At 39.5% G+C, this 23006-nt stretch overlaps 1 protein-coding gene across 2 annotated transcripts in view; it reads right to left on the bottom strand.

Moving 5' to 3' along the window:
* The window catches only part of angpt1 (angiopoietin 1), a 68202-nt gene that overhangs the window by 18611 nt on the left and 26585 nt on the right, over nucleotides 1-23006 (bottom strand). The window contains exons 3-8 of one of the 2 annotated variants that reach the window (XM_028597384.1): nucleotides 21338-21640; nucleotides 13272-13427; nucleotides 12134-12255; nucleotides 10661-10893; nucleotides 4750-4877; nucleotides 3048-3149 (exon numbers count right to left, since the gene is read on the bottom strand). In XM_028597384.1, coding sequence (XP_028453185.1) covers nucleotides 3048-3149; nucleotides 4750-4877; nucleotides 10661-10893; nucleotides 12134-12255; nucleotides 13272-13403 — 717 coding nt within the window. In that variant the 5' untranslated portion in view covers nucleotides 13404-13427; nucleotides 21338-21640. The remainder of the gene's footprint in view (nucleotides 1-3047; nucleotides 3150-4749; nucleotides 4878-10660; nucleotides 10894-12133; nucleotides 12256-13271; nucleotides 13428-21337; nucleotides 21641-23006) is intronic. The other variant, XM_028597383.1, reaches the window with a different exon arrangement.

Below are 23006 nucleotides of genomic sequence, written 5' to 3'. Positions count from 1 at the left end.
CAGCTGAAATAGACACACATATTTTTCCATTTCTGTCTTTCTCTCAAGTCACACATGCTAAAATCATTATTACCTCAAGATTTCTTTCAAAAAATATATACTGTATGCATGGGACACTCCTTCAAACAACAGCAAAAGTTTGTATTTGATCAGAGTTGCTCCCGGTCACAGGCAAAGTGCTTCTGACAGCAGCAAGAGCAGTGGATTGCAGAGGGGAATATCACAAAGCAGGATGACATTACAGCTCTGACAGGACAGTCTGGACCACTCCATTAAAGATTGGGAAAGAGGGGGGTGGAGGCAAAGTCAGGGAGAAGTCTGTGTTTGTGCTAAGCGTGTGTGGTGATGAGGAATGGGAAGGAGGGAAAGTAAATATGGGGCATTCCTCAAGCCTTAGGCATGTCCTGCCGAGTGGGTGGAAGAGAAAGTGACTGGGGCCCATTACCGCTTTCTCTCCTTTTATCTCTCACTTTCTCTAAAATTGATCTCACTCCTGATGAGATGTTCCCCTCTGACTGTCTTTCAGCTCGGTCCAACGCCTCATACTGTGACCGTGGTTTATCTCGAGAACGCTGGCTGGAGAAAAGGCTTGGAATCAAGCTCCGTTGACAGTTTTCCATTATACAGTTCCGGTTCTTCACGATCCTTCACACGCAAACCTGATCTACATCACTCAGCTCAGAAAAGATGAGAAGATAGTTAGTCATATTGTTGGACTTAGCGCTTGGTTTGCATTTCAGTTACACTTGCTAAAATCACTATGTCTGGGGGGAAAAGTAATTGTAAACACTGAGCTCTGTAAAACTCAAACTGTTGTTACAAAGATAAACTACTTCTTAGCCGTTTTTGTCTGACCTAACATCATCTGCACCAACCTTGATGTTCTTATAACTGGATTATAACTGAAGGTTATATTTAACAATATTAATTATATGTTACAATACTTTATTTTCTTCATACAGCTGAAGTGTCTCTACAGGTTTCACCAAGTCAAATGTAAGACTTTTTAAGACCTATTTACCTCATTTGCATATTGGCATTATAGGACGGGTGTCTAGATTGGCTGCAATACAAGTTGCATGTTGGTCTCATTTGAAGTCGTAATACAGCAAATTAATTTTGGACTTGCAACAGAAAGGACTACAACCACACAATTAAAATATAAAAACATTCTAAAAGCGCTGAGCATTAGAGGTAGCGTTACATGGACGTAGGGAAATTAAGACCCGTTTAAAATTATTTAAGACCTAGAACACAATACTTTATAAGGCCTGAAATTTAGACTTTGAAATATTATTATTTTAGATTTTTTAAGACCCCGCGGAAACGCTGACTAAGCACAGGGCTGTTCCTTAAAGCAGCTAGCTACGTTTATAACATGAGGATAGCCTTCCAGAACTCCCTGTTATTGGTATGAAAGTCCAAACCATCCAAAAAAATGTTTTTACACTAGAAACAAACCAAACCATGGTTTAATTAGATCCAGACAAATAGTGTGCCTGACTCGGTTTGATGCAGATTACTGGTTATTGTAAAACTTACTAGTTACAATGACTGGATCTTTCCACTTACACCATGGCAACTGCCCAAGTACCCCATGAGGTGCTTGTAGAGCAATAGTTGGGAACCATTACTCTACAAGCACCATTTTCACATGCTGATAAGAAGAAAGAGTAGGTTGTGACTATTATTTGCAAGGTCTCCAGTGATATGTGGTCTCCTGGTAATGTAATAATAAACATTAGATGGTCTTAAGATCTCATTTTAACATGTGCACTACTGTACATCCCTGTTGCCAAAATTCTCTCCATGGTCCCACAAAGAAACATGTCAGTTGTTACTGAAAGATTTACAAATCCTCCATGTACATTAAATCTGTGAGCACAAGCCTCTGGAGACCAAGAATGAGAAAATTAATAACACATAAAACTCCATCGATCTCCTCCAGGCTTTTCAAACTTTACTACGCTGTTGGATCAGCACTGTACTGTAAATGTCAGCCAAGGTCCATGCATGTGCCCTCATGTACTGTAATGCACACCATGCTTTCTATGACACCTGTTCAAAGCTGGAGGGTTTCCACATCCGTCTCATTGGTACTTACTTTTTAGGCCTCACATATATTTAATTTCTTCTTCTCGCTTGTGCTCTACATTTCTTTTATTATCACGCAGTTTCTTCTTACCATTCAAACCTTTTACCAGTGTTTAGTTTATTTGATCTACCTTAGGAGTTCTCTGGTTTATAATATATACAATTATTAATAATAATAACAAACTCTTTGAAATCCTTTCCCATTGCCTGGTAAATTATACATCAAAAGCAGCGGAAAGAGGGGGAATAATTAAACTGGAAACACAAATCAGATTACAGGGGATAGAATGAACATAGTCCATTTGACAGTAAACTGACAGCTTGTGGAAGGTATACACAGGTGACTTACACAGCAAACACAAGCAATGCAACTGCCAGCAATACTAAAATCCAATTTACCGTCTAAACACAGCTTGGGTTCTGAAATGTTAACACCCTTAATGCAAATATGCATAAATTTCTCCGTGATGACAAACAGATGAAACACCTGGCACAGTGCTAGAGCGACTAAACAAGTGTGTTGTTTGCAGATTTAGGTAATAATTTCCTGTTGGAAAAGAGGAAGAATAACAGCATGTCACTAAAGCTTCGGCTGAGGAGCGGAGCAAGTCTCAAGACACCCTTGACAATATAGCTTATGCAAAGACGAGGGAGCTATTGCTGAAGAGGAATGACATCTGGATCAGTGGATCTGCCTCTTAGTTTTCAGCATGTTCAGTCAAGGCCAAAAAGCGCAAACTATTTGTCATAATCCCCCTGCGGTAGTTTTTTTTTTTTTAAACAGGATGTTTTGCTCATCGCACAGTTTCGTAATTAATGCTTGATGGATGTGGATGAGAATATTCTCGCCATTTCTGTGTGTTGACTCACTGTCTTGTGTTTAAAGGGCAACCATTATCATCTTGCTTTTAATGGATATGGGTATCTGGGTGCACGCATTTGTCTCGTCTCACCATCTTGTACTCCTTCCACGTTCTCTGGAAGTCCACACTGCCATCTTCTCTGCGCTGGATGACCGTCCATCCACCACCAGCTGTTTCCATGTTGCAATACACCTACACAATTGAAAAGAGAGAGCAAAGGAGGGTGGGAAAATGTATGAAGGAAATGGAACAATGAGAGCACCCATAGGTATTTTTCCAGTATTCAAAAGAAATTTAACTACCAAGCTAATTAATTCAACATTCAATGTGACTCTCAGCGGCATTGACAAACAATGAAGGGTCATTTGGACAATTATTTGGTTTACAGACACTCCTTTTCCCAGCTTTCATAATAAATCATCTTTGGGAATGCAACGTATCTGGGTCCTTCTCAAACTTAATCAGCGCCTCCTTATCCCTCACCAACTCCCCAGAGATGTTCCTCATTAGGCGGCCTAGTTTCTGCACGATCAAAGTGGAGGTCCTGGGTGTGATGTGGCCCTTAACCTTGGACCTCAGTGTGTGTAAGCTGATAACGCAGGGCTGGTGCTCTATCTGCAGTGTTGCTCTTTGTTTTGAGGAGACCCCAGGGTGGAGTGGAGAAGGTCTCTCACCTCAGTCAGCCCACACAGCTGAACACACATGAACACAGCCTGGGTATGATTAAGGAAGTACCCTTGACAGAATCGTTTTCCCCAAGACTAGCTCATAATTCAATGGTAAACATGCACAAACTTACTTATGTACTTACAAATATAATGTGGGACCAACACAATGTGTATGTGGGAGCAGCCAATGACTCAGCAGGTGTTGGAATAACATGAACGAAAAATGGCGTTACACTGTGAATCAGTGCTAACGATAGCAAGCTAGACTAGGGTTCACTATTGAGCTGCAGCAAGGAAACATCCACCCAGAGGCTTGAAGCTCAGATGCTTCTTTCCATGAATATGTTCAAAAGCTGCTCCATCGTCTTTTAAAGCTATAGTGCGTAGTATCTGTCGCCCCCATGAGGAATTCTAAGTAATGACAACCAAACTGTCGGCGAATCCACATGATACAAGCCTTCCGTGATTGGGCACACTAAGCCTAAAAAAACATGGACTCTTCAGAAAGGTAATCGTCTTCACTTGAGTTTCTGCGCGCAAAAGTCGCCTGACGACACAATATAGCCAGACTGAGAAATAGAGAGAGAGTTGTGTGGAGCTGATAGTCATAATTAGCTTTCCAGCAACTCATTTGGCAATGGCTTAACAGAAGTTCATTAATATCTAAAAGTTAAGCAATTAAAATTTAAAGAAAATCATGTACAAAAGCTTAATAAACAAGATAGTAATAGTATTTCCTTACACAAAAAGTAGTAGAGTAGAATTCGTATTTCTGTGATTAACCCTGCAGCACCAAGCTTGAGTTTGAGGCAGAAATCCACTCACACAAACTGTCTGCCGACCTCCTAACTTATTAAATCATCACTCCAATCAATCAAGAGTAAGTAAGCATAGTGTAAAGGTTAAGAACACACACATCCACACACAACCACTTGCACAATTGTCACCATCTTGATCAGCTCAGTGTCCTGTTTCACACCTCACGCTGCCAAGTGTATTTTCAGCTTTCGGCATTCATACTCCCTGTAAACCCACTATAAAAAAAAGTGACCTAGAAGTGATGAAAAGGCAGATATTTCACATTACAGTGTACTTGTTGGCTGTGAGATATTGTGGCTTCCCACCTTTTTGGTCTCCTGCGGGTTGATCTGGATGGTGTAGACTCCATTTTTATGAAAGCCAGCCTGGTAGAGGTCGGCACAGTCGCGGAATTTCTTCTCTTCATCTGCGACCTTTGTGCTATTAGGCACAACTGTGGGTACAAAACAAATTATGGAAACAGTGTTACACAATTTGACGTTCTACAAATACCAATTGAACATAAGTAAACTTACTTGCAGCCCTTGAGCAACTGGGTATTGCAAATTGTTTTTGATCTTTACAGTTGTGAATCTATAGCGGTTATGTGAATGGAATAATTTGACATTTTGGAAAATTTCTTGTGGAGAGTAAGATAAGAAGATTAACACCACTCTGGTGGTGTTAATCGTCTCATCTAACTCTTTTACCAAAATGTCAAACTATTCTTTTAGGACACTATGTGTAGAAACCTACACTACATTTTGTTGCTACATATTCCAGCTGTCGGAAACATGAGAGGACCAATTTTAGACTTTGACTGACAGAATGCCAAAGCTCAGGTGTTAGTGCTTCAATATTATGTGATAAAAGAAGGGACCAAGTAAACACTTACACCAGATACAGATACAGGAATAGCACTGCAAAAAAAAACAGTCCATGCTATTAAAAACGGTTACCCTTCATGCAACCTTTTGTGTCAGACAAGTATGGAAATCATAGTTCTATAATGTTTTATGAAATCACAAATTGCAAGCAGACCCTTAGCACGTCAATTTATCAAATTTCAGATCTGTACATCTCAGAGGAGAAAATATAAAAGGAGTTTGAGGCAGAAGCTGATCGGTGATGTCTCACTGTGAGTATCTTGTAACGGCCAGATAAAATCTGAGGGCGACTATTTTATTAGCAGAAGAAAAGCAGTCCATCGACTGGATGATCTCCTGCTCCGAGAGAAAAGCCTCAGACTTTGACGGACCAGCTGCATCCATTTCCATCTGTAGATAATTAGGGCGGCACTATTTTGAAACCAAGCAAGAGGCTAAGGAGAAAATACTACAAGCTATAAATTTCAAGTTCCTGTTATAACAAGTGGTTTATATTTACCTTCCATGCCCTTGTTATATTGATGGAAATTCCTTCCGATTTTCCTTTTTCTTTTCCCCTCTCCTCTTTCTTTCTCCTTCCTTATGAGAGGTTCATCTCAGTTTACACACCATTGTTTTTATTGTTGGAATTGTTGAGTCAAAGAAGACGTCAGGGAAAAGTGAAATGTGTCAGCGATCTTTAGCCTTCGCTTTGATCCCCCCCTCCTGAGTGCAGAACATCCTGGTGGAAGCAGGACGCTTATTTGGGTGTACTAGCTGAGCATTTTGACAAAGTATTGAGTATCAGCGACAAGAATCTCCTGCTGTGACAGGTTGACAGAGTTGGCCCTCGCACTCCAGACTCTAATACAACAAAGAGCGGCCCTGTCAGGCGGTAATTTACCCCAAGCAGGCAGACAGCGGGGCACATTTTAGAGGCCAGGGAGATCGTTTTGGTATTCGATCTGAAACAGTGTGGACAATCATTTCACAATCATCTTTGAGATCTCCCTTTGGTGGAAGAAGACTTTCTGCCCAGGGACTTGATGCTCAAGTGTAGGAGCGGCTCCCTTGAACAGCTTGCTGCCCAGCTCTACAAATATTATTTATGTCCCAATATTTATTTACAGAAAAATATTTTGTGGTTCAGTGGGGACTCATATTCAGTAGGGGGTTCATGTGAAAAGACCAGCAGGGCTTGGGTGTTTGCATAAATCAGTACCCTTGCCAAATGAGCCCAAATACCCGGGCTAAAGAGAGTGAGTAATGGAGCTAAATGGACTGCCACAGACATCACTGCTCCCATGTGACTATAATCAGTCTCTAAATGCCGCTGAGAGTTTAAGTGATTCCATACAAGATTCAATTAATTTCTCTGGTGTAGTCATATGTGAAGGATGCAAATCTCTATACAATAATACCGGTTTATTCCCACGGTACACTTTACAACAATCATGTGTAGTCCTTGTTTAAGAGGTAAAGAATATTAGGGTTGCTGTGAGAAGATTTTGGGGTAATGTGTTTCATTTCATTTCGTGATATTCATGTTTTGTTCACATTTGTTAAATAATAGAAATATACTTTCTTATACCTCCAATTTACTGCTGACGCAATACATTTTGTAGTAATCATATGAAGGAAAGATCTTGGATAAATATTGAAAAGTCAACGCTGAGTTTGAAGGCAATAATGCTTCTTTGAAAAAAGAATTGAGAAAGGAAACATTTTGTAGCAGATCTTCACTCTAACTATCCTACTGTATAAGGTCTATACACAGTACTGTAGCCCTACGGTCGTAATGGATTGATTTTGACCTGAATTGCCAGGTGAATACAATTAATTAATTATTAACCTACCACCTCTAATGACTGGAATTGGTATGTACTGCCTTGTTTAAGGGGCTTCACATGAAATACTGGGGAAAAAAAAACAGCAGACTGGGATTGCGTCCACATGGCTCTCACAGAGCTTTTACCAATACGTGAAATAGCTACGTTTTTTTCATGGCCACATGCACTGACATGCACACAGGACAGAGAAGCTCGCAACACACAGAGGGAGTGTGATTTCATTCTCAGCTCAGGACGCCATTACTCCACTATATCTTTATATAGCAAATCTTTGTTTGCTGCTATATTGATGTTCTGAATGTCCAGTTTATGCCCTTTTAATGGCTCTAAAACATTTTGCTCCATTCGACAGTTTTAACAGACGTGTGCAAACGCAACATATAATAAAACAGTCTAGTTCACTCTAAAAAAATAAAGGTTTGAGGAAGGTCACTGAGGTGACTCGCAATAACTGCACACTTTACAGGGTCTTAGCAACAATAAGTGTCAACTCATTCTGCTAGTCAGTGAAGCATAAAAATAATCATGTGCAGCAGTCAAAAATTTGGTCTAGATCGTAAATTGGTGCCGTTTAATGAAGTGGTTTAGGAATTACAACCCACAGACATCTAAAATAATTCCTTTTTCTTCAACTCCGAGTTAGCAGCTGTAAAAATGATGAATGCCATTCATTTAGCTGGATAATAGAACACTGTAAAACAAAATCATATTTAGCAGCCAGACATTTTTGCAAAGTGTTCCAAAGCTGAGGTCAATTATCATTAATAGCAGTGTGTGGCTCATTGCGCCCTAATGAGGTTTGGGTAATGATTACTACCTAAACAAGAGCTCCATTGCCGCATCTGGCCACATCAAATATATCTTACCGGCCATCAGTTTGCACTGCAACGGTAAAAAAAGAAAAAGAAAACACTGGAAACCTTAATTTTAGGAAAAGCCATACATGGACAGCTGGTTAAAAAAAATTAAAGTTTATGGAGATTTAATGTTAAGACTCCCTTTTCTAAGTATCGGTCATCTTCCCCAAAGCAAAGTCAAAGATGATTTGAGTCCATGCTTTAAAGGAAATGCTCAGGCTCAGTTTTCAAAACAGCGACTAACACAAGCAGACGCCACTCCATGGCATGAAATGCTAACCCTTTCCTCAAATTAAAACACTAATCCGTTTCTCAAACAAACAAAAGCTGTCCCCTGAACTTGGAAAAAAAAAAAGAAAAACAAAAGAGAGCTCTGCTGCTTCACTGTTTAAAATGCTGTTGAAAAACAGGGGCAGTGCGTCAGATGATCAGTGAGATCTACCTACTCCTTCACCTCCTTTGGACGGAGCGTCCCCCAGGAGCTATAACAGTTTGACTTATTCAGGCTGGGGTGAAGAAAGGGGAGACCTCTGACCCGCACGCCCGCGTCAACCTTCAACACCACCATGGAAGAGGAAAGGACCAACCACGGAGAAAAAGCGGCCACGTTCCATTTCTATCGCCTCTCATTAAGGCAGCCACCAATCACAGACAGCGAAACTGGCTGTGGTACCCTGCTCTACTGAAAAAATAATGTAAGAAAAACACTTGAATCTTAATACGGAAAATGATACATAGTGACCAGTCAGGTCCAAATGGCATTATAAGACCTCTGGTAATTAAATGTAACAGACACAAATCCAGAGTAAACAGATGGAGGGCGAGCAGTGGCCTCTGTGACCTTTATTGCATGGAACATTAAAATTACAAAAGGGAGAAGCATGATAAATAAAAAGCATGTGTTAATCACGGGCAGTAGTTATCCACTCATGACTCCTACATCCCTTCATGCCCTTGTTGCTTCCTGTCTGACGGGAAACCTCAAGAAGCACTGTGGGGTCTCGAGGCGTCTCTGCAGGAAATCCACAAATGGAAATGAAGTTGCAACCAATCCCCCGACACACACATTCATGTCAAATCTCCTGTGACCAATGGGATTTAAGGCCAATGTTAGGATCAAGTGGGTTCGGCGTTTAAATGGCTGAGAAAGGGGTAAATGAGTTCACCGTGTTTGACCGAACAAGAGAGGTTGCATTGCTGTCAGGTCAAATGTAGGGCCAAAAGGGAAATCCCTTGTCTCATATTAACAGAAGGGAGAGCCTCAGAGGAATAAAATAAGCATATTACTTTCTAACCAGTCATGCTTTCAGTGAAGCTGTGTGCACAGACTTTATGAAGTTAAAGCGTGAAAAGTGATTGTTGCCACATAAAAAAAAGAGCACCATGCCGGTTTATGAGAGGCACCAAACCTCTTTAACAGGAGCACACGGGGTTAAAATAAGAACCATGTTTCTTCATTCATGCTGCTCTCAGTGATGCAGGATTTAATAGCCAGTGCATCCCTGTGTCTCTCAGTATGGGGTAAGGTTTATAGAACTGGTGTCATGATAATTTCATGAGGAGAAGATGTTGTAGAAGTAACATCTGACCCAAGGAAGTAAGCAATCCAAAACAATTTGAATGCTGCCTCACAGTTCAAGCCTCGAACAGCCAATCCACAAATTTTGCTTTGCATATTGTGGTCTGGCAAAGGGTCAATAGGCTTTTTCTTGGGTTAGGGTCATCGCTAGTGAGGGTAGACAAAATGTGGCTCAGTATATAACCAATCAACAGATGACAAGCGCTCTCCTGCACTGAAACATAAACATAAACCTTTCTTCGCCTGGTCGGACCAAGCCAGTGCATGGTATATGTAGTTGATTTTGCTTCAGGGTTTCTAAGTGAAACAAGAGTCTACAGATATTCTAATGGCACTAAGTGAAAAGTCAGGGGATCAAGAAAGTTCAAAATGATAACTCATCCTGAGGGGAACATGAATATTTTTACAAAATGTCATAGGAACTTATCCAATAGTTGTTGAGACATTTCCCTCAAAACCACAAATGTCAACCTCATGGTGGTGCAAGTGGTGAAGTCCGAGGATCACCAACGTCAGGAGGCTTCGACCTCTGGAAACCATGAATGTTTCTACAAAATTTCATGGCAATCCATCCAATAATTGTTGGGCAGACCAACAGACAGACAGACCATTCCTAGCTTTAAAAACATAGCTGTTATTTTGGAAATATCAAATTACGGTTATGCGATCGCACACAGAATAACTTTTAGGGGAGAAAAAGGTCATGCAGTTGGTTAAGTCATGCTTTATGTCCATGTTGTCTTGATTTCTTTTTTTCACTCAGTTTAAAAAAAAAAAGAAATACACAGCCTTGATGTTGTTAGCATCATCTTAACCATTACTGGTACTTCACTGACTGGTCCAGCTTTGAGCAGCTGGGCTCAATCAATTCTCAGTGGCTTTTTATCAGACTTCTCAACTTGGTTAAACATTTCCTTACACTTCTAATAGGCTGTGACTTTATCTACAACCTTAGCAACATACAAGTGCCAGAATGTGCTCCTCAGTACGTCAGGGCTATTGTTTAAGACCATATTTACACTTTGAATTGCTGAAAAAGTTACAAAACCTCTCAGCATGTGAGGCTTTGATTCCAGTTAGCTTACCTCCATCTTGGGAGCAGAGGTTGAGCAGGTTGTGGACGGTATCCATCATCTCCCGCTGCTGTCTCTGCAGGGCTGTGCTGTTTCCTGTGGCCCGGCTCAGCTGGGCTTCTAGCTCCCCGATAACACTGCTCTGCCTCCCCACCAGGACCTGGAGACTGCCCTTCTCCTGCTTCAGTGTCTCCAGCTCTTCACGGTGTCGCATCTCCATTTCTAACATCTTCTGCTCCATGAGGCTGAGGAATAAAATAAAGGAAGACATTTTTTTTAATGGAAAATAGAGAAGTTGCTAATTATAATGGTCCTTTAGGGCATCCAAATCTGCTGGAATGAGATTTGTTTTCACGGGTTTAAATGGAATATTGTTTAGCAATTGTTGTAATATTTCCAGTAACTTACTGATTATGTGATTGATGTGTATCTGTTTTGTTTTTCCTACAGCATTATGAATAAAGGTCAGCCAAATAAAGCTAAATTAGTAACATTCCTCCACTTTTGACATTTTTTCTTCCTGCTGTTACTTTGTGATGGACACTGTGAGTAATTACAATCAAAACATGGTGGCTCATGGCTCCCTTTACTTGAAAACTATTTCCCAGAGAGTGATATGGGAATACAAATACAAGAAGTGTGCATAAGACAGAACTACAAATAATGATGTCTGTAAGTTTGGTTGCTATGCATTTCCCACACAATACAGTATAAACATACGCCTCATCATGCACTTTGCAGACTCATCTGAGGTAAATGAATAAGCCATTTTAGTATGGTAGAATTACCACTGTACAATAATGCCTGAAAGATGATATAAGCTGACATCAAATTCATTAACTGATCATATGTTTTCCTCTATTATAGAGTTGGTAAAGGAAAAAGTACAGACGACACGTACAAGATGAAATAATGTCATCATTGCTGAAGCTTAGGGAAATTGTCCTCAGAAATCAATCTCCATAAGCCTCAAAGTCAGAATCACCAGAGACTACGCTTTCAAACAGCGTCCTTTTTACCAAAGTGATTGCATGGAGTCTCTATGGATACTGCAATGAGAGATGTGGACCAAACCCTTTTAAACACTACATCATCTAAGACAATCCCACAGCACCAATCACTGTAAAGAACAAGATTTGGAGACATGAAATCCAAAAGCCACATTTTAATTGCCTGATTTTGCAACAAATGCAGTGTTTCAATGTTGAAAGCATAGCCTCATGCATTTACAGAATAACACAGAAAATACGGGCTTCCTATTATGCTGTTGTATATACAACTAGATACTGTTTTGGAAAATGGACAAACTATGTGGTAGTCAGCGAGAGCTTGTAAAAAGCTTTTGATATGTTTATGCAATCCCACAGAGAAAAGCAGCATAGACTGGCTTTTTGTTTGTCCATGTAAAACCTTTGTTTCTCTCTTTTCTGTAGTATGGATAGTATGGTGTGTGTGGTTTTGTTTGCTTGAAGTGTGTCTGTTTACCTGTTCTTTTCATGCAGCTTGCTGATCTCATTGGTCTGGACCATTAAGTCTTTCTCCAACTTGTTAGTGGAAAGTGAATTTTCCAGCAGCTGGATCTCAAGCCTGGATGTCTGGTTCAGAACCTGCCATGATTACAATAACAGATACAGAATACAAAAATAATGAAGATGCTATTATGCCTGCATACTAGGGCTGAACGATTTGGAAAAAAAAATCTCATTGCGATTTTTCTGCCAGATATTGCAATTAGGATTCGATTTGCGATTATTATGTTTTAGCTACATATTGCACCTTCTTTGATCATGTTAAATAAAGTAATAAAAATAAATGAAAATTCACTGAAAATTGAAAAAACAAGCTGTGTTATGTAACATTATTCCAGCATGCATCTTATGAAAAAACAGTAAATATAATAATGAAAAGAGGAATAAAAAATGTATAACCAAATGTTACACCAAACATTCAACTTAATAATTGATATTCGCTTCATCGCGGTCTTAACGATTAGCTAATCACATTCTTTTAAATCACGATTACAATTTGGAAACGATTAATCGTTCAGGCCTACTGTATACATACTATGTTAGCTAATTCTGGATAATGCACATGTGCACCAAACCCTGAAGAGAACCAAAAAACACAGGGCTGTGTTTAAGGCTTTCTAGACAGTGGAGTTAAAAACACACTGCACATTCAAGGCACATTTAAGGCACATAGAAACCATCAACTTTGTTTTAATTTTGTCAAGTGGTCACCCAACACATGGTAATACTTAGGATATCCTTTTTTTTAACTTTGCAAACAGTTATCTTGTTAGTGCTTTAGCAACAATGACCAGCCACTAACTTAACAACTTTCCATCGTCTCCTCAAACTGATCCATATAAACATTAAAAGGAACCTGAGCCAAATAAGTTAAAGTATGGATAGGCATTTATATAGCATCAGTATTGTCTTTGGCCAGTGCTCTGTAACCTTTTTGGGGCAGTTGAACGTGGAATAGTTGAGTTAATGGAGCATAAAGTGGATCCTCTCAGTGTTAAGAGTCTGTGTGCAATAGAAAGACGTTATGAGAAACTTGAATGGGAGACCGCTACATGTTTGAAAGCATTAGCTAAGTGGGTTTTTCGACAAGTTACCTGTGTCTCAACATCAGTTAGCTTGCGCGTCTGTTCAGCCGTCTGAGAAAGAAGGTTGGTGCCCATTTCCAACATGGCTGCTGTGTGGTTGTGGACAGCGTTCTGCTGCAGTTGAGCCATCTCTGTCCTCATGCTCTCTTTGATGTAGTTCTCAATCTGAACCAAAAAAAAGGTTGTAAAAATAGGATTAGAGATCACAGACATACAGTACACAGGACATGTTCTACAGTATACTTGCAAGTTTTCCCCATCCATCTGTAAATTGCAGGAACGTCTGTCCATCTGTCTGTCTGTGTGTGTGTTATGCGCATATCTCTTGAGCCGTTAGTCCGATGGATTTCAAACTTGACAGGTGACAAGTAAGTGTGGTGCCAAGTTTGACGTTTGGATTAGAAATGCAAAATATATTATTAAATATATATCAGTAAAAGAAGCACACATACGCACAACCGGTGCAACGTCATAGAATGTCTCTGAACAGATTCACGCCCACTTTAAGGGGAAAACAATCCCGCGTTCCCCATAGACGACAACAGCGTAACGACAGAGGATATGTAAATCGCTCCAAACTTTTACTTTAAACAAACAGTTTTGAATTAATAACTATGCCAAAAGGTTGCTGAGTAGTTTGTTGCACCAACAATACATCCAAAAACCCTGGTCTTCGATTTGTCCTCTTGCCATGTCCTAAAACAGATCCTGATTGATCATGGGCTTTGGCACCAGGCTATAGACCAGACCAGCACCACCAAGGCTCCCTATGAGAGGGAAGAATCGTGCTGTCACATCAGGAGAGAAACAGCGGTTGTGTAGCAGGTTAATCGAGACTGATATACTCACACTGATATATGAGGCTCATAAGAAACGTGAATATTGTCAGTGTGGTAAATGATGCTGGTGACAGTTACTACTGATGGATAGCTAACGTTAGCTTTAGTGGGAAGCTGCTAACAGTTTAACAGCATCAGACTGTCGTCTCCAACTAAATCTCAGCTTATAGATCGAACAGTGGTTATTAATAACAGGTTGATTAATTACAGATGACACTCAGCCTAACAATAGTGATTTAATCAGATATGTATTTCTACATTTAGCAGTATGCGGCCACCGTGTTGGGTCATTGATCTACTGATACGGGGGAAGACAGGGGACATGACGGCAATCAACCTTAGTTGATTAATGTATTGTGAATGCTCAGGTTCAGGCTAGGTTATACAATAAACATTAGACGTGTATAAAACAAACCATCTGTTTAACAAGACAAAAATCCACACACATTTGTCAAAATTATGATCCAAACACACGTCAAATTGCATCGACTTCTATGGGATTGTCTGTTTTCTATCCCTCAAAAGGGGGGCATGGCCTTGAGTTTTAGCGAAGTACCCGTATGTGCCGGTTGTGCGTATTGGCTTTTGCTGCTCTAGCCGCTGGCCACTCCCCCTCTCACAATGCACACTGAGTGAGCACCCATGAATGTATTAAGAGAACGTGTTACCGCCTTTGACGCTTTTCCTGCTTCCAACGTTAGCTACATGATTGCTGGATATACCAAACTTACTTTTCTTCATTTTCCTGGAGCACGAGCGGATAACTGAAAGGAACATCACAACTGTTGTGTGGAATGAGGTTGGTGAAAAAAAAGGCGCTACACTTTTTCGTGTCTAGTTTTTCCGCTAAGAGGAAACTCAACAAAAGCCATTTGCCAACACAAAATATCAAACAAAAGCCAGACATTATATAGTATTAAATTGCTGTGAGTTGTAGCCTACATTCACCACAGTAATCTCGGAGATTATTCCTTCACAGCGCTATGCAATGTGAGAAAATCTCAGAGCTGACCCGGGCAGACACAGCAGTTTTCATCAGACTCATCCTGGGTTAATTAATTCAATTTAATTTGCCTTTAGATTAATGTCCAGAATCAAGACATTGTAACTCAGCTGCCACATTAAAATCTGATGCACATAAGCCACTGATATATATCTGGTCCCACTGGCCTAATAAAACTGGCACAAGAAGAAACAGATTTTCAACTCTTTGCCTGTGATCACAGTACAGTACAATGGTAAAAAGATGTTTTACAACTGACATCAGGCAGCTTTCAACTCTAAGAAATATATGAGCTGGGTACACTGATGTAATATCATCTTGGAAGCATTGTTTTTGTCTCCACTTGTTCTACTCTTATCTCTAACATATTCACATTCACAGGATGCCATATAATGTACCTTAAAGAAGATACAATCAAAATCAGCATTCCTTTGGTCGCATACTGGAAAGATTCTTATATCTGAAGTAATGCATAAACATATTTCTTCCTTCATTTGAGTGGCACTCATGTGAAGATTTGGTTTAGTCTATATCCACAGCCAGATGTAGGTGGTTAGCCTGTGATGGAAGAGGCAGAGATGAACAGATATTCACTGAAGCTTAGACTGAAGTCTAGAAAGGACTCTTTCATGCTTATCTCCAAACGCGACCAATTACAAGATGGAGGTTGGAGTTGGATATTATTCTTCATATAGATTAACTATGTGGACCATCTGTGTACTGTGCTTGGATTCTTTACTTTATTTTCCTCCTGGTGAATTGTTTCACTAAAGGAGTGTTTTCGTTTCCTTTACTGAGGCTCAGGTAGGTAGGTTTAGCTAATCCTACAAAATCTTACTTACTTTCTTGGACTTTGTATCTTTAGTTGTACAGTGTTTCACTTAATTTTGTTCCCTTGATTGTTGACTTATTATATATTGAAGGTCTAGTCTGTATATGGTTACTTTTGTTTTATAAATAAATCTGACTTGACTGGATTTAAAGTGTCCACTTGTTCATCTGGGTGCTCGCAGCTTGAACACACACTGAGGTGATTCAATAAAATTGGCCAGTGGGGAGATTTTCAGTTTTGCTTTGGCTCATCAATGGGCTGTTAGAGGCATTTTTCAAGAACACATCAGCCAAGACAAATCAGAGTTAAAAAGCATAATATCACATGTCTTGGTGTCCTACAGTTCATCCTGTACTGAAGCTATGGGCCGAATTAAACTGCTCACACACTGAGAAAAGAGTCTGTGGAGGAAAATGCTTTATTGTAAGTTACGAGACCCTTCCACAGAAATCAGCTGGTCTCAATTCATCTTTTCATCCCTCTGTAGGTACATAACCATTATCGTGTTAGTCCTGAGGTCCGGTGATTTACCCCCACTGTCAGTCTAGTCCAGTGGTTCCCGACCTTTTTGTTCCGAGGTACCCCCACAGCCCTGTCAGATGAACTCACGTACCCCTTCATCGATTCCCAATAGATGTTCCAAATGTATAACACTATATAAAAGTGGATATAGTTAATTGAATAGTCAATATTAAAGTTGATTTGGTCAGCATTCGTACTACTACTAGCCTACAAGGCTACTGCTACTTGGAGTGAAGCTAAATGTTTCAACCATTCATTAATTAACGTTACTTTAAGCTAATCATTTGAACTTAGTTATTACTTTTAGCTACCTGTTTTAACTTCTGTGCTCGCTTGCTAATTAGTTTTCACACACTTTTATAACTGCAACATGTAGTGTTAAGAAAGACTTGTAATCATTTTAATCACATCATAATTTCTATATTTTTTCAGATTAGTTGAGTTACTCTACAATCTTTCCATGCACCCCTTGGCAACTGTGGAAGTACACCCTGAGGTACAAGCACCCCTGGTTGGGAAACACAAACTTAAAGGGACCTGTACGTATTCCTGTGAAAGCAAACAAACAAACAAATGTGAGACAAACAGACAAAATAATTCCGACTAGCTATAAGTCTAGCTGGCCTTTAGCTGGGGTGAATTTACGCAAATCAGGTAAAGGTTAGTACGATCTCCAGTTTTTCCAGGGCTTCCCATTATGGCCCAACTTGACAACTGTATGATGGGAGTGCCTCCAATTTACATTTGATCTAATGAGTAGATCAGTGAATTAATAACTTGAAAAGGTTGACTGTGTATAGTACATTCTGTATGTATTGGTTTTGGGCCGTGTTAGCGAACATAAAGTTTCTAAAACTAACAGAAAACTCAATATATCTGTATCTGCTGGCACAATAAAATCTTGATACATTTTTATACTGTAGATATTTCTAGTAAAACACCCACTTGCAGAAAAAGAACAGCCGTTTTCCTGCTTTTATAAAGAATAGATGGATTGCAGCAATACAATCAATCCCAGGCTGACAGATAATGAAACAGTCGGAACAGAGATGGAGCTCTTTGCTCTTCTACAGAAACAGCTAACTCTCAGTCATTTGCATAGGTCTGCCAAGTGGAATTAGCTTTTAAATGTAATATTCTCTCTTGGCAACAATATTAAAAGTTAAATGTAACATTTCTTTGGGCCAGATTTCAGGCATAATAACGCTTCCCCTAACTGTGAAGGCTGATATAAGTGTCACTTTTCACATAACCTCCAATAGTCTGGCCTGAGGAATTGGAAAGAAAACAGTGAGTCTGGAATCCACAAAACTCAAGTAATGATGGATTACTTTGCCTGATAATGAACCAGAGAATATGACTTTGGAAATCTTTTTTTTTTAATCCATCTAGAAATGTAAAATCTCTGATCTCTGTAGATGGTGTAGGTTGTTTTTACGTCCTTTTAGGCCAAGGTTCAAAACTTCAATTCAAACCTCACTGCTTTGTACATCTTACAACATTATCTTTGCACTGCAGTTTACTGTGCACGTCACCTTGAGAGAAACGGTAAGAGACATATGGCGATCACTTCAAGGGAATGTGGCTGACTTATGGCTGGGATCTGGTGGGGGTCATAAATGGAAAGTACCAAGGAGAAACAAGATTACGCAAACACGCCCAATCATGTAAAATCACCACTCAGGAAGCCGTAAAATGGGTCTATGTGGGTGTCGGGTTAGTTAGATGGTTTCTACCCTCGGCTCCAGTTAAATGCTGTGCTTTTCCAGTCAGTGAATACCAATAGTAACAATTGTCAGCAATGAAAGCAAATAGGCTCTTTTGTTGCCAGAACTGAAATGCAAATTTGGGTGAGTTGGGAATGGGATTGGAATGGTGAAATAAATGAGTGCATAATGAGAATGCAAAGGTTGTGGTGCTTTATTTATTTATTTATTTTTAAGACACAGGGTTCTTATGCCAATTACTGATTTTCTCCAGAATCTATTGTACCTAAACAATGTTTCATTGACGTTAAACTTGAACCATTTCATTTCAATTCATGGTGCTGGTGTGTCTGTCAACGGATTTTCATTAAGAGATAGAGTCAAAAAGCCAATGACAGATGACAAAACCAACTGTTTTGTCAGTTACCCGAGAATTCTTCTCACAAATGGGAATTTGACAAGAAACAGGTTTCAGAGCAGTAAACATGGTTTAAAAGCTTTACGGTTTGGTAAGCCTCTAGGTGGAGCCCACCAACTCAGGGTTAAACTAAAAAAATGGGGGTCACCATGAACTGTACAGTCAGGTGTAACAATCTAAGTGGAATATCATCAGCAAGATTCAACTAATGAAGTAAACTCAAAACAGGCTTTAAGATTTAAAGGGGTCACATTATTTTGAAACTGCATTTTTAAAGATGATGTACCTTCTGCTACAAATCAGCCAGTGAGGATGAAATGAAAAGCAGGATATAATGCTAAATACTGTAATGTAACAGCACCACAAGTGAAGAAGAGTCATAAAGTTATGCAACAATATGTACCTTAAGTTTGCAAAAATTAGCCGCCATAAGCTACTGGTCAAACCAGACCAAATAAGGTTGTAGCTGCAAAACCCCTGTGTATTAAAAAGGAGGAATGGCTTGTTTTATTGCTTCTTAATTCAGATTTTTATTTGTAAAAGTTTTTTTCTTCTTTCAAAAGTCTGACATTGAAATGTAAAGTTAAAAACGTGTTACTTTTGTTAATTCCCCCATTTCACACTTTGAAAATTAAAAAGGAAATTAAATTAAACTCCACTTTCATCAAATAAAAATAAATCTTTTTTTTGTGATTTATAGGGGACATTCCTGAAGGTGCAATAATACCACTGTTTGCTAAGTGAGAGTCACATAAACACAAGTTTATGTTTCCCTAAGTGCTACTTTACACCGAGGCATAAAGGTTTTAAATTGGTGTGTTTGGCACAGTCTGGCTTCATGTGAACTGCCTGTGACTTTACTAATGATGCTGCTCGACATCACAACGACGGAGATACATTAGTAACTTAACTGCACCCTCCTAATGCAGCGTACTGCATGCACAGACTGGTCCGTTGAATTTTTATGAGTTACAATTGAGTGTTAATCACTGAGCAAGGTGCTTTGGGCTGTCTGGAACATAAATGACCGGCTGTACAACATAAAGCATGTAGCAGGATGCAGATTTTATGAGCAAAGAGACTGTTCATCATACAGAGAGACATGTGTTCACAGGCAAAAAGACACAAAATCCATCGTCTGAGACAACATATTCCGTACATTGTCATGGTGCAGCTGTTAATTTCCCATTGCTTGAGAGCCAAGAACAGGATAATCCCTCAAGATGATACTACCTGCTATCATTGTTACAGATTACTGCAAATGTTTACCACTTTACTGACATTTAGTCATTCTAAAAGGGGGTCTTGATCTTTTTCTAAACAGCAGCAGGGGTGGTGGTGCTGAGAGACACTGTGAGAGTTAGAAATCAGTGAGTCTGGACTGTATAAAACACTTACTGCTAGAGCTCTGTCACATCATTGCTTATCTCGGAGTCTCTGTGTGCGTGCATGCGTGCGTGTGATGGTGTTACTGGGGCGGTCTGGCTTCTGGGATGCTCAGACCTGGATTCATTTCAGACCACTTTAATGGAGTAGAGCATAGGTGGCTGTTACCCACTGTCCCCCACCCCCCAAAATCAGCACCTCCTGGTGTATAACAACCACGTTGGAACGTACACCAGCCGAACACACTCACGCCTTCTTATCACCAACAGACAATGAAGGGTACATTTGACACACCTCTCTGGAACCTGGGTCTATAATTCACTCTGGTAGGGCTTTAGGAGGTGTTATCCTGACTCACTGCCCTGTCTCTCTTCAGTATTTTATAATATACTTTAGTACGTATTTTTGAAAGCTGTCTTACTTAGTCACTGGCCTGTTTGTTTTTAAATCCACCTTGAAGCCGTTTAAAGACTCTCTGTCTTAAACTCTGTCAAGATTAGGTGAGTAACAACTCAGGCTGAACTCACAGTTGGCCTCTGTGACCTTCGCCCCCATGGCTAACATCCAGGCCTTTACTCAATTGCTGCCACATTTTTTTTTGTCTCATAGAATGTAAAAGGGAGAGTGGCAGACAGACAGACGGAAATATAACAAACGAACACACGTGCCACATGCCTTAGCGGACAAAATAGCAGCTTATACTTGACTCTGAAATGGGGGTTTGAACCATTCGCATAACAAATCCCCCAAAAAGCAATTTTCCCAATCATAGCTTGGCTATCGCTACTCCAGGCCTGACATGCTGAGAAACGGATTTCTAAACATAATGAAGCGGTTGCATGGTTCAGCATGTCTTTATTTTAGCCTTTCCAAAACCAGTATTCAAGAGCATGTGTTTATCTAGTCAAACATAAGTTGCAATTGTTTTAGTGTGTAGCTGATTAGCATTAGCTGAGTCTTTTAGCACAACATCATGCATTTAGCCAACAAGAGCATTCAAGTGCATTTAAGGCCAAGATTCTTGTCAGCTGGAAACAGTAAAATGTCAGTGAGTGTTTTTCAAACAAACGCATGGAGCTAACGTTAGCTTAATAAGCGAGGTAGCTACAGCTACAGCTAAAAATCTGCTAATGTCCATTTCTTTTAATTTGGCAAAAGCATAGGTTGCTAGAAATGACAGCTTTTGTCTACCTCTGTCTGAAATCATTACCCATTGTTAAAAAATTATAAAAAGAATTTGAAAGATAAATCATGATCATAAATCATCATTGTAGACTTCATATGTGCTGTGCAAGAGTGGAAAGCAGACAGGCCTAGTAACAGTAATTAAGGGAGGTGTAGCTTAGCAAATGGTCAAATATCATCATACTGTATAGGGTAGAAACAGGGGGTCTGCTGTGAGGTGGGTGGTCCAGCCCCTGCTTCATCTCGGGTTCTCTGTCCGAATACTGTTGATCAGGGCTTCCCTCGGCCAGACAGACTGACTGCCATCTGAAAAACAACCCAGTTACTGCCAGCACCCGCCACTCTAAGACTCTTTTCTTTTCTCCTTTTAGATCTTTCTTTCTTCTTTTCTTCCCCTTCGTCTTTCTGTCAAGATGCTATTTGGTTGATGTCCTTTACGTTTTTGGTTGTGCATTTCCAAGGACATAATGAGCCTTCTGTCCACAACCTGAAAACAAAACAACCGTTTCTCTGTATAAATTACTGGGTAAATCACTGTGCTTACGTGGAGGTGCCCAAAATCGATTGGCAGGGTCAGAGGCACAGCATTTCAAAGGTTTTCTGTCACCATGGTTTGTCAACAGGGCATACAATGAAAGAAAGTGAGAATATTCAGCCAATGTTTCAATGGAAAAACAAGTCAGAACTTCTAACCTGTTTTAGGCCAAATTGATTTTCCATATTCAGTTTGTTAAATGTGTGTGACCTGCATGGCCTTGTAAATCATTATTCAGTGTTAAGAGTTTAAATAAACCACAAATTGTAAAAACAGAGTGGAAAATGTGAGGTTACATTTTGATGTGTTGAATTTTTCAAATGACTAATGAGCTTCGTAAAACGGCCAATTTACTTCAAGTTACAACAATAGAAAACCACAATAAAATAACAAAGCTTGATTTCAAGGAAGTCTGAGTAAAATGTGAAGAATGTAGTGCAAAATCATAATTTCAAAACAAATTGGCAGAAATGTGGCTCAATAGCGATTTCAATGTTTATTAGGATGAGGTCATATATTCAAAAATATAAAAGCCCTGAGAAATGGAGACTGGATGTACCGTTTCTGTTTTTAGTTTCCTTTCCTTTACTTAATGACACATTTCAAAACCTGAATATGGCAAATTTCTCATTTGATATTTTACAATTAGTCTTCATATAGAAGAAAGCTAACATACCATCACTAGCAGAAATCACACTACATGAATGCAGCTTCTAGATGAAGAGGTCTTTTTAAATCAAGGACTCTGACAGTGTTATGTCTACGAGACAAACCTTCAGTGATTAACTACGAACCTCAGAGAAAAATTTATTAGAGACAGTATTCTGTATGTCTGTAATATGTAAGATAAAAGCCAATTCATCTCAAAAGTCAAAAGAGGTATACAAATTAATTTTTGACATGCGTTTTCGAAAGAATGAACTTTCACTTAGCATTAAAAAAAGAGATGGACAACATGTTTTGCTTGAACTTGAGTTCTTTAGCACTCTGGAGCGGGTGTGAGCACATCCAACAGAAATGTTTGCTTTTCTGTTATTGACATTGATACCGTAGTGTGGACACTTGCTTGTTTTACAATCAAAATTCATTCCAGAAATGAATTTCCAGAGTTGGTCCAGACAGGGATAAGCTGTCTTCTGACCAGATTCCAGTAGCAACACATATAACTCAAGTCACTGGTCGGAGGTTTCTTTGAAATCTCTGTAGACAAACGCATGAAAGTGGGAAAAGATTTTTTTTTTTTTTTTTTTTAAAGCATTCAAATATATTGTACAGGATTTAAGCCAGTCATTCCAACAATAACCCCTGTAAAGCAAAC

The sequence above is a fragment of the Perca flavescens genome, chromosome 14 (genome assembly GCF_004354835.1).
Source record: "Perca flavescens isolate YP-PL-M2 chromosome 14, PFLA_1.0, whole genome shotgun sequence".
In the NCBI taxonomy this organism is placed as follows: Eukaryota; Metazoa; Chordata; class Actinopteri; order Perciformes; family Percidae; genus Perca; species Perca flavescens.
This window is presented reverse-complemented; position numbering and strand designations above follow the sequence as displayed.